At 38.4% G+C, this 12,362-nt stretch overlaps 1 protein-coding gene across 5 annotated transcripts in view; it reads left to right on the top strand.

Moving 5' to 3' along the window:
* Positions 1 to 12,362, top strand: part of tbc1d32 (TBC1 domain family, member 32) — an 86,814-nt gene that overhangs the window by 24,939 nt on the left and 49,513 nt on the right. For all 5 annotated transcript variants that reach the window (XM_042503384.2, XM_088089251.1, XM_088089252.1 and 2 more), the window contains exons 22-23: positions 1,757 to 1,876; positions 2,140 to 2,228. In XM_042503384.2, the coding sequence (XP_042359318.1) occupies positions 1,757 to 1,876; positions 2,140 to 2,228 (209 nt within the window). The remainder of the gene's footprint in view (positions 1 to 1,756; positions 1,877 to 2,139; positions 2,229 to 12,362) is intronic.

Genomic DNA, 12,362 nt, shown 5'->3' on the forward strand with positions numbered 1-12,362 from the left:
TGTTCAGATTTAATTTCATTGTGTGCGTTTTTATATCAGCATAATTTAATTCCCGTAACATCCTTTTTTCTGCTTTTTTTAAATGTTCTGATCAGACAAAATACACTGAGAACTTCTAGATATATGTATTCTTGGGGCGGCAGTAGCTCAGTCTTTGGGCTTGCCACTGGAGGGCAAGGCACTGAACCCCAGACTCCTCAGGCAGCTGTGCTGTGGCGACTTTTAATTCTGGCATCTTTCTACATTTGATCCAAGTATGCGTGTGTGTTAATTATACATAACAACAGAATGAAAAAAATGAGTTTTCTCAAGGGGACAGGGGAGATGCTGTATTGAGGTGATGTCCCACTGGTGGAACAAGAAGCGAAGCTGAAAAAAGATGGCAACTGTGAGTGGTGGGGATAACGTTACTAATAAAAAAGAAAAATGTGTCTGCTTGGACGTATTGTTACTTATACAGTGCTGTGCAACAGTCTTGGGCCTTCATAGATTTGTTGTTTTGGGAAAGTTGTAACGAGGATACATGTATATTTATTTTTCAATCTCTTTATGAAGATACAAACAAGGAATGCAGAAAACATGCACAATGCATTGGAACACCAAAAAAGTCAGAACAAAATGGCTTCTTCAGACTGAAGTCAAGATTTTGTGTGAAACATGGATCGTACAACCATAACAGAAGGTAGTGCAAACAATCAATATGGGGCTTTGGTCATGTCTTAAAGAAGATTACTAATGTTTATCTCATATTGTCTGCCTAAGACAGTTCAAGACATGCTAAGTGGAAAAGGAGGTCACACTAAATACTTGCAACTTTAGCCTGTTGAAGATGTTTAATTCTGAAATAAATTTGAATATGAATTTGTGTTTTTAATATTGTATAAATATTATCTGTATGTTCTAGTTATATTTTGATAAGGGGACTACTGAGACATAAATACGTATTATCATTATAACTTTGCTAAAATAAAGTTTAAGGTGGCCGAAGACTTTTACACAGTATGGTAACTTTATTTTCAGATGACTTCTCCAGCTCTGAGGCTGTTTATTTGCTGCATGATTTTATTATTAATTGTCTCCATGCAACCCACTGATGTGTCGGTATTGGCCGTGGCAACAAGTGTCATCGCGTTCTCCAGTATGAAAGATGCTTATTTCCTAACTATTCATCTTTCTGTGGGCCTGTATTTAAACAGAGCTAGACTCGTTTAGGTGGGCTGATGCCCCCCCAAAAAAACCTTGTAGGCCAGACAGTGACTTAAATCACCAGCAGCTCAGCATTTTTGTTTTTGTTTTTTTTAACCACCACATTTTGCATATATGAAATGTCAGAAAAGTATGAAGGTATGAAAAAATAGATATTGCCCATGCCCTCACGTTGTCAATACTATGATATTAGCATTTACTGGCTAGTTGAGTATCCGATCTCTCCATTATTCTTGTTAAATTTAGTTTTAAAACCAAACCCTCACAGGTATTTCTTCAAAATACAGAAACAAAGTAACACCAAACACATAAATACACACAATAGATAGACGGCACAGTGACAACGAAAGTACATCAGACATCATCTGATTCTCTGTTTCTGATCAACAATGACTACATGTCTGATCATCTTTCAAAAACAGTTCTACTTAAGTTTTCTTTCTGAGTTTAGTTTTATTTAAGTCTTTGACCCTATCTCTCTTGCCATCTTTCTTGCTTTTTCTAACCCTCTCATTGACTTTTCTGTTTGTCTTACTTTCTGTCTCTCCAGTCCTTCCTGTCCTTGGTGAACTTGCTCTCCTCTTCCCAATCGGTGTGGGAGCTCCTGGGCCGCCAGCTGCTCGCCAACAAGAGTGAATACACCCTGCGAGAGGTGCCAACCTCCATTCCTGTGAGTGTTTTTCACACCGTGCAGTGCAGACCTTATGCAATGCCTCATTCAGCCATTTGAGGGCATGTTTGCACTTTTTATTTTGCCTCCAACCACCACACATGCATTTGTTTCACCTCACAAAGGCCCCCCTCCTACCAAAGCCCCCAGCACACTGAGGCTGATGTACATTTTTCACCTTGCACATCGTGAATATCCACAGTTGTCTTTTTTTGCACCTTAACTGCCATTTTTTTTTCACAACCTCTTATTTTACTCCACAGGATCTGATTGACAGGCTGATTGCTGTGAATTCAGACGCAAAGATTCATTCCCTGTTTCACTATGAGCAGTCTCACACATTCGGCCTGAGGTGAGATTGGTATTTTTTTTTCCACATAACTTAACATCAGTGGGGAGGCACATGGTATCGGATTAGCACCTGGTGACTGCACACACACACACACACACACACACACTAACACTGACATGGACACACACACACACACACACACACACACACACACACACACACACACACACACACACACACACACACGCTTCAGCCTCTGGCAATAGCAGACTGACATGGTTCTTTATACTTTGATTACCCAGCACTGAAAGGCTGATGAAAGGATTTCTGTGGATAAGAGAGAAATAAGCTGGGCTGTGTGTGTGTGCGTGTGTGTGTGTGTGCACGTATGTGTTTGTATGTTCCTATATATATAAAGAACAGAAATCATAAGTGAAAAGGCTGTTTAAATGGGTAAAAAAATTTGTCCAAAAAGGAAAAGCTGTCCTTAGTTGTAAGTTAAAGGTTCAAATTAAGGGTAGGATTGCAGTAAAAATTAAAATAAACACTCTACTATAAAAATATAATTATTGGAAAGGATTATAAATTAATGTGTGAGAAAAGTTGCATCTTGTATCTTAAAGGTTCAGTAAGCTTTAAATTAAGGTTTATTTTTTAAGGTTAATGTGCTACAATAGGGAGATTTAAGAGAGATATAAAGCATTCTGTGCAAGAACGTATTTTTACTTACACAGGTGCAAATGTGTCTCGGTTGTGTGTGCAAAGCCATGATGGCTGCTGAGCATTCCTTTGCTGTCTTTTTAAAGGCTTCCTGAATCACAATAGCTTTGACTTGTTTAGAGCCTTGCTGACTCACTCGCTCTGTCTGTGCCTGTCAGTCAGCCCACTCCTATTAACATCCAGAAGCCAAGTGAAAGGAACAAGATGCTCTATTCATTTGCCACCCAGACTGACAGATCCACTGACAAACATACACTCAGTGCCTCTGTGTGGGTTGCTTAATGTGCTAAATGTAGCATTTTAATGGCAATAAGTCAAGTCATACCATGTTAATTTTGAGGTATTAGTGTAATTGTAATCTCACATAGCAGAGCTATCTTGCGCTGTGCCACAGCTGGAGAAAGGTCTAACTGAACCCATCATAATTCCGCATGAAGGGAGAAATTGCTTTCGGTTGTTTTTACTTCTTCAAACCAGTCAAAATCATCTTGGATGGCACCAAGTCGAAGGATGCAGCAATGGCGCCCTTGCTAAAGAGTGTCAGGAGTGAACTTGTTTTGATGGCTATATCTCTGCAAAAGAAAACGCCCCATGAAACATTAAAATACCTTTTAGCCTGTAGGTTGCCAGGTTGGAGGTTGGTAGTGTTTTGAGTAGTGCTAAAATGAAGTGTGGACATAGATCTGGCTATGCAATAGTTTCAAACAGTGTTGGGGGATTTTGAAAGTGTTAATACTCTAGATAGGTGGCTAATGACAGGCTGAGTCTACATCCTGTGAGCAAGACAAGTAAAACTTCCTTAAACCAACAAGTTATGAGTTAATCTGTTGTTTTACTGTTTGGCGGTGAACATAGCAACTTCTGTGTGAAACTTCCACACAGCTTAATTTTAGTGTCATTGTTTATCAGCCCGCTTAGGAAATGGTACTCATACATTAAAAACACCATAAAACACACAGACAAAGAAAAAAAAAAAAAAAATGAATTGAGGAAAAAGTTACCAAAAAAGCAGAGTGCAGTGATAAGAGTTGAATGAATGTTTTGGTAAGGTGTTTGTGTTCAGAGGCACTTCACCATATATACATACTATTGTATTGCTACAATGTGATATACTTTTTCTATGGGGATGATGCTTTCCAATACACACCCACATGACCAACAGTCGAAAGAAAACTAAAAAGATAAAAAGTTTTCAGGGCCTTTTACAGACAAAAACAGAGTGGGAAATGTATAGATAATGAATAAATGCTGACTCAAACTGATGCCACTACAAAAGGAGGTACAGTCAGATGGCAGCTGGCAACAGATATCTCCTGTTGCACTCATTGTTCTAGATGACACTTCACCACAGGACCATAAAACATGCAGCAGTTTTGCACACACTTTAGAAGCTAAACCATCACAGGAAGAAGATCTAGCCGTGGCTATTAATGCATGAGATAATTGGGACTTGTCCTGACTCATGCATCTATTGGATTATGAAGTAGCTCATGCATGAGGTGCTGTGGTGCGACTTTCATGCTATACTGGATCTTCAAATACCAGTTGCTTGATTTTATTCTGTGATGTAAAGCTGCATTTAATCACCTTACATGTTAATTTTTATTTAGTGGAAAACACAATCCCCTGTAGCTTAAAGGTCAGTAAAGCTCTCCAGTGAAGTAAAAAAATATTAAATCATTGTGATAATAAAAAATTACACCAGAGGCACCAAACCAAATGCATGTCTGATTTTACATGAATGCACAACAGGAATCATTAATATATTAAGCTTGTTTTGTATGTTCCACACAGCTGAACTGAATGCCCTCAAACATTTATTTTTAAAGACTTTCCCATTCTCATGGTGCACAGACATTTCATTACAATGTTTAATTACAGAGTCACTGGCTTTGCTAACTTAATTTATTTTTCTGTGTTTCTTGTCTACAAGGAATGGGATAGATTACCTTCTGAAATTGAGGGCAAACTGCTTTGTTAGTACAAACGGTTAAAAAGCTTCACAATCCTGGCTACTTGATAAAAAACATACCTACATACATTATACTTCAAAGGAGCTGTTTGTGACACTTAGAGCATACCTGCTGTATGATTGAGTGTCTGAGTGGAATTGTCTGCACGTGACTCTCAACATGGAGGTGGCTAAGCTGGGAGCTAGCAGCTAACAGTGCTAACAGTGCCAAGAACGGCAACAGTAAAGACAGAGCTAATGGTATTAACTTGGGGAGGAACTGGAAAGTGGGCATGAGGCTTCCTCTACGTTAATGCTCCGCTATTGTTGGTTTGAGCGGTGCAGGCCATTAAAGCGCAGTGTAGAGCGGCAGTGATTAGCGAGCCAGTTTGATACACACATGCATGCGCACGAGCTCAGATTTCAACACACACAGAGGGGAGCTTGACTTCATTCTCTGCTCAGGATGTTATTAGTCCATGATTTCTACAAATTGTTGTTTGCTGCAATGTTAATGCTCTAAATGATCCATATAGAACCTCTAATGAAGCAGTGTGCCTTATTTTCGAGGGGAAGTCTATTCGCCTCCTTGTGGGATAGGGTTAGCCCACCACAACGCTTTCTCTATTGGGCGTCATTATTTTTGTTTGTCTTATTTTAAGGTGGATAATTTGTAACAAACAGAACCACAGGTAGCATTAAAAATTTATAAAGTTTGACTCTCTGAAGCCCACAGATACTCTTACCAGATGCTTGGTATAACAGATTATGCATATATTTTTGTTTTTTCCACTGAGACTTAAAGTCGGTTTGAAAAAAGAACTCTTAATTACACTGAGAACCCTGTAACCAAACAACTGTCTGATTAAGAGACTCAGGGTTCTTTGGGTATCACTGATAAATATAAATATTGCAGATATAGGACCAAAAAAATATGTACTTATTTTGTTTTTGAGCTAAGTTTTAATAGCAAATGTTCTTCTTGACTGTACAATTATTCTCACCAGCACCCTCCATGTTATCTCAGTAGGCATGTATTTGTGTGGTTTAAAATTTAAATAGGAATCTCACTGTGGACAAACCTTCACTTTGGCTCTGTGTAAACCTTCAGATCAAAGACAGAAACTTGGCTTCACCTGAGGTCAAACACAGACAGCCACACATGCTGCAAGCTTGTGTGATTATATGACCAGGTAGATGGGGGAGTGTGTTGCATACTGAATAATACATTACAGGTTCATGTTATGAAAAATAATTTTCTTGTGAGAAATATGTTCATTGGTGTATTTTTATTTTTGTAGTCTTCTTCATTTTTAATAGCAGCATATTTGTTCCCCACTGCTCAGTTTTATATTGAAGGTACTTATACTATGCGAGGCGTTGTAAGTGTAAGCGTAAGTCTTAAAAAAACAGCTCACAAATATTAAGTGGCAAAAGCTCAGTCATTTCCTAAAACAGCTGGTAAGTATAGTTTTAAGTCAACATTCCTCAAACAGGAGTAAATATTGCATTTGTTGAGGACTATTTTCAGAGGCAGATATAAACACATTTAATGCACCATGAGGATTTATGGCAACATGTCAATGTATCTGGAATTGACTAGAAATAAACTACAGTACATATATGTCACATGTTGCAACAGTGTAACTCACTGATGTGTTCTTAAATGTATACCATGAGGGATTTTTTTAAATTAGCAACAAAAAATATAAAGAAAGTAATATATCTCAATCATCACATATGACCCACTAGGAATTTGTGGTGGTGTATTGTACTTCAGAGATTCTACCCTCTCTCTGTTTTATTTTGCTCTGGTTGAGACGTTTCTGGGAAAAAAAGTATGCAGGCGAGGTTGAGGCACGGCTTTATGAAAGCAAGCAGCTGTTAGACCATAAGCAGCAGGCATCCAAGGAGAAGCTACAAAAGTGGACACAGTGCTGAAAAACACAAATAAATAGATTTTGGATAATAATGCATTCGGGCTGGGGTGTCTAGTAGCTCACCTGGTAGAGCTGATGCCCCATGTACAGAGACTGTGTGTCCTGGCTGCAGCAATCGCGGGATCGACTTCAGCCCGCGGCCCTCTGCTGCATATCGTTCCCTTTCTCTCCTCCTTCACACTTAAGCTGTCCTATCTGTAATGAAGACAACTGACTCAGAATTATGTATGAATTTGGCTGTTCAATACAAATATTTAACCGTTTCTTCCTTTGTTTCATATTGAGTGTTGTAGGGATTCGGCAAGATGTTCAGGGTGACAGCATGTTTGTGTGATATAGTAAAACAAGTCAATTTAGCCCTCCCAGCTAATGCATGTTAACTTCACTAACGACGGATCAGCAATTTTCAACACTTTTTGCCAACACTAGATATCAAAATAAAGCTACAGACTATATCTTATGAAGCTGCTTTGAGGTGTAAATTCACCACTTCCACGAAGAAGGCAGAAGATAATGTTAGCTTGGACCTTGACCGGTCAAAGCGTCTCTTCCTCTGGGCAGCTGCGTCTGACTCACTCTGACTCACCCTGAGTCTGGGTCGACATCCTTCTGTACCGGAGAGCAGCATGAAAGTGAGGAGCGCTCACTCATGCAGCTAAATCTGGGGACATTTTGGTAAACAGCACACTAAATAACAAGATAAAAGTCTGCTCAACTTGAAGCAATTTCAGTCGACTGAGTAGTCTCCCACTGATTATTCGAATTTTCGACTATCGGGTAGCCCTACAATGGAGCTCAGTGGAATACAGGAAGAGGAGGAAGAAATACATCAAGCTTGGGATGCACAGGCAATATTTGTTTCTCATTCATGGTATTTTATGGACAGCAACAATATAGAATATCGCTAACCTTATCCTTTTAAGTAGCCAGCAGAATGAAACCACAAGATCTGGTTTGAACTATTTTTATTGGATCATTTGGATCTATTCTGCAATTGACTCGAGTAAGTTTGAAACCAGCCATGCTTTGAAACTTTTTTCACGTTTACCACTGGTTTAATCACCAGCACCTCGTCAGGCAAACATGCACTGAGCATTCCTGAAGTGCAGCCCCTCTTGAAAAAAGAAGCCACAATTTCCACCCCTCTTGATCTTCACAGGCTAATGAGAGCTAAAATCCCTCAGCCCCTTCTCCTTGGTGCTAAAAGCCTCTTTGTTGTCATGGCAACCAGCACCCTTTCCCCATGTTTCTCCCATGTCTGGATTTTTTGGATGCCTTTTATTCCTCTCTCGCTGCTATTGAAGGGTCTGAACATGTCAAGTGTGTGTGCTCGTACTAAGCTTCACACACTTTAACCCATAGTTTGATTAGGTTTTTTTTTTTTTATGTCCGTAGCAAAGTCCCTACCGTTTATTATGAATTTGATCATGCTACTTTAAAAATATGCCACAACACTGACACCTGTGTGATAAAGTGAAGAAAAACAATATCACAGCCTTATTGTTGCTGGAGATTAAGAGAAGATAAAGATTATGTTTGAATAGCAAAAGAGTCCAGAGGTTCTCTGGTGAAGGTGAAGCCCCTACATCTATAGAGATTTATTATATTATGGTAATCCCCTTGAGATGCACCATCTCGTTTTTAATGGGGTTCCAAACAAACAAACAAATGGAAAACAGACAATGTACAAGACACAATTTTATGAAACCTAACAATAAAAACAACAAACTATCTTAAAAGAGAAAGAAAATAAAGTAAAAAAAGAGAGTACAATCTTAGACTAGACACAATCAAAAGAACAATGATTAATCTCTAAAGAGAGAGAGAAACAGTGATAGCTTTCCTGAGACACTGGCATCTGTGACATCATGTGAGTCCCGAAAAAGATACAAATACGGCTTATAGACGGGAACATTGATAACAGAACTTAGATTAAATTTTTGTGGCGAGTCAAATATTTGTTTTGTCCTCATTTTAGTTGACTTGTAGTTGTCTCACTTCCCCAGACAAAGTAAACTATATAAAATAAGATTACGAATAAATAAAAGAAAATAAATATTTCAGAGTTGTATTCTACGGTGATAAACAGGTCAGATGTGAAAGTAAAGACAGACAACAAAGTGGAAGAGATTACTTTGTTTTGTTTCAGGCTGGCATTAAAAACCTCCCCTCTGTGTCGTAAAGTTTCATGGTATCGTTGCATGGAGGCCCAAATGAAGCTTCTAATTGATCTTTGCAGATGCACAGCCTGTGGGCTCTCAGTCTGCCACCTGATACGTGCAGATCATTAATTAAAGCAATTGTTTTCTTTCGTAAAGAGTGGTGTCGTTACAAGTTCTGTCTCTATTTATATCACACAAGCAGAACTTGCAGGCTAAGTTTACTAGTTGTCATTTCCACAAACCTACACATTTCAAGAGAATTTCTTTACATCACTGAACCTTGCAATGTTTTTATAATTGCACTCCTGACTAATAATAATAGTGACTAGCAATGATATAAGCCTCCCTTGTAGTACGTACGTAAAGTTGACCATCTGCATCTTACCTCAGGCATGACTAATCAATCAGCAGCGTGATCTTCAGTCATACTGCCAAGCAGTTTAATCTCAACTTTGATTGGTTTATTCATAGGTCCTCCGATGCATGTGGGCACATCATCAATGCAGTAATCATCTGTCATCCGTCATTAATGGATGTTTCAGTGCAAGTCTTTCAACATTAGATAAAGTGGGTTGTAGTCAGCATGAATGTCAACAACTTAACATGGATTTTGGCATTTAAAAAACCCAAAAAACATTCAGCCTCTTTGTTTGTGTGCCATTGTAGAAAGTGAATAGATGTTTCATTTCCAAAAAGAACATAACTCTAAAATAATGCAGAGAAATTATTCAGTGACTCTTAAAACTAATAAAACACACATAGGAGGTTGTTTTTTTTAAAGAGTTCATTAAAATATCGGTCTTAGGACATATCATAGTCCTCTGGTAAGTCATGCACTAAAATGATAAACCCCTTCTCCATTTTTTCAATAAACTGATATTTACAGAAGAAAAAAACATATTCTGGTAAATGTGATTGGTTGTTACTCATCACATGACATGCAGTGAGCTTTGCTGCGTTGAACTTTTTCTTCCCAATAGCCACTTGGGAATGCTTGTCTGCCACCACAGCTAACCCTATCCCTACATTGACAACAATGGATTTTAGGTCATAAAAAACATGGCACATGGACAGTCCACTAGTCTGCTAGTATGTCAGCAAACTGAATATTTTTGGGTCTGAGAAGTGGTGATGGAATGATATATATCTATATCTCCATCTTTATCTATATCTATGTCTCTCTCTCTCTCTCCCTCTATACACACACATATATATATATATATATATATATATATTTATATATATGTGTGTGTGTGTGTGTGTGTTTAAAAAGAGAGAGAGAGAGAGAATAGGAGAATACTTAGTAGATTAATTATAATGAAAGTAATCATGTTGTGGCACCCGTTAAATTCAAAGTCCTACAGGCATCACAGTGACCACTGCTGTTTTCAAAAGGTTGCAAATGAATTGGTATTCAGAGCAGCTAAATATTTTAAAAGACCTCCAATTGGACGGTCAGTCTTCACCTCACTTGATAAGAGAAGCCCATCAAAGAGACAAACTGGAAGCAGGCCTGGTTCTCTGTTTCGTAGTTTCAAACAGAGAAAGGTCAGGAGGCCTGACAGACTCTCAGCCTCTTGCTGTGCTGCTGTCAGAGTGACTGAGTAGAGCTGTCAGTCATACAGGAGTCCAGGCAACTGCCCAGCACACCAGGAAACAAGAAGCTGCTAAAAAGGATTCACAAAGACTAACAAACACACCAAACAACATGCAGAGCTAAACAATACCTCTTGCTTGTCACTCACGCAAGATTGGAAATTGAAATGGCATTTTGTGAAAAGCAGGATCAGAGTTTTAAACAGCCTTTTAAATGTTTAAAAATAACCCCGACATTTCTGATCATTTCATTGTGTCCTTGTTGTTTTCGAAAGCCTTATTTTGAAAATGGTGGTAAACTATTAGCTGTGAAAATCAAGAAGAAAATCAGCTTGGACACATGCATAAAACTGTCTAAAACTACTGAAATATCATACAAGACATGCGCATAGTAGGAGTGAACTAAACAGATTTGTTTGTAGTTTAAAGACTCACATGAACATAAGTATCAGTCTATCTGCTGAAAACACTAGAAGACAGTCTTAGACGACGTTATGGATTGAGATCAAACAGAAGCAGCTGAATCATCCTAAACATGCTCTGTTGCTTTGCCTGTATTAGAGCTATCCCCCTTTCAGTCTATTAGCTGACTAATGGGTCATTATGGTTATGCTCTAGCTCCGTACCTAATGCACTGATATTAGAGTGGTATTGATTTTTGTGAAACTGTTTATTTAAACCCAAAGTTCTGTGGTTCTGTTGTACATTAAAACAAAAAGACTTAAATTTCTCAGGTTAAAAAAAGATACATACAGAGAGGTACATTTACAGCCATTCCCATAAATATTCAATCGTCCTTGCCTTATTAAAAGTGGGAATAATGGGTTAAAAGGACACTTTGCCAATTGTCAACAAGCTTTGTATCATAACAAAGTGGGTAATGTTTTTGTAATGCCCACCACCCACGCTGCTACTGCGGACACAAAAAGTATTCAAAGAGTACAGAAGTGCACCAAGAAACAGAGCCGCCTCTCTCTCTCGCTCTCTTTCAAACTCAGACCAACTACGCAGTGCTGATCAAGTACAAACCGAGATTATGTCACTGCACTGGTTTTTGTGTCCAAAAATGTTTAAAATGCAAGATGTAATAGCGAGTATAGTTAACCAGGAAGTGGGCACCATAGTGTTTTCTTCAGGACTAAAGAACGCCAATCAAACAGTAAAACTAAGCAGTGCTGATCAAAATGTAAACCAAGATTATGTTACTATATTGCATATTTCTCCTGAAATAGTTTTCAGAAACATGTTTAAGCTCACTGTTAATCTGTAATACAAGATTGTCACTAGCTGGCTGCAATTGTCTCCTTGGACGAGTTAGCATAACATCACCTACCAACGGGAGCTTTTATTGGTCTGCTGTAGACCAATGTTTCAGTCTTGCTACGACATAGACAGTCCAGTTTTATGAAGACCATCTTTCCAACAGTGAAATACTTCTTTAAATGAGAATGACATAGTCCATCTGGCATCACTGACATGATGAGAAGACCAGTTTTGCCAAATTAATTGCTGGGATAGAGCGCAGAGCAGGTAGAGCAAATGTGTATTAACTAGATTGTTTTGATTAATGTTGCACACCAGTGACCCACATATGGGAGCTCTCTGATAAGCGCTTAAAAACAGTCTAAATTAAGATAAGCTCTGGTGCTTTGTCTTGGGAAATCTTACCACTCTTGTTCCTTTGAGATTTTTATGATTATTCCACCAGAAATTGTTGATAATAAAACTGTTACCAACAGTAGCGCTTAAATTAAGAAATCACTCATACATAATCAATAATACTTAATGACGCTTTCTCTCAACAGGTATTGTATCACATAAAAAA

Source organism: Plectropomus leopardus, chromosome 16 (genome assembly GCF_026936395.1).
Source record: "Plectropomus leopardus strain MGB_pleo_1.0 chromosome 16, ASM2693639v1, whole genome shotgun sequence".
In the NCBI taxonomy this organism is placed as follows: domain Eukaryota; kingdom Metazoa; phylum Chordata; class Actinopteri; order Perciformes; family Serranidae; genus Plectropomus; species Plectropomus leopardus.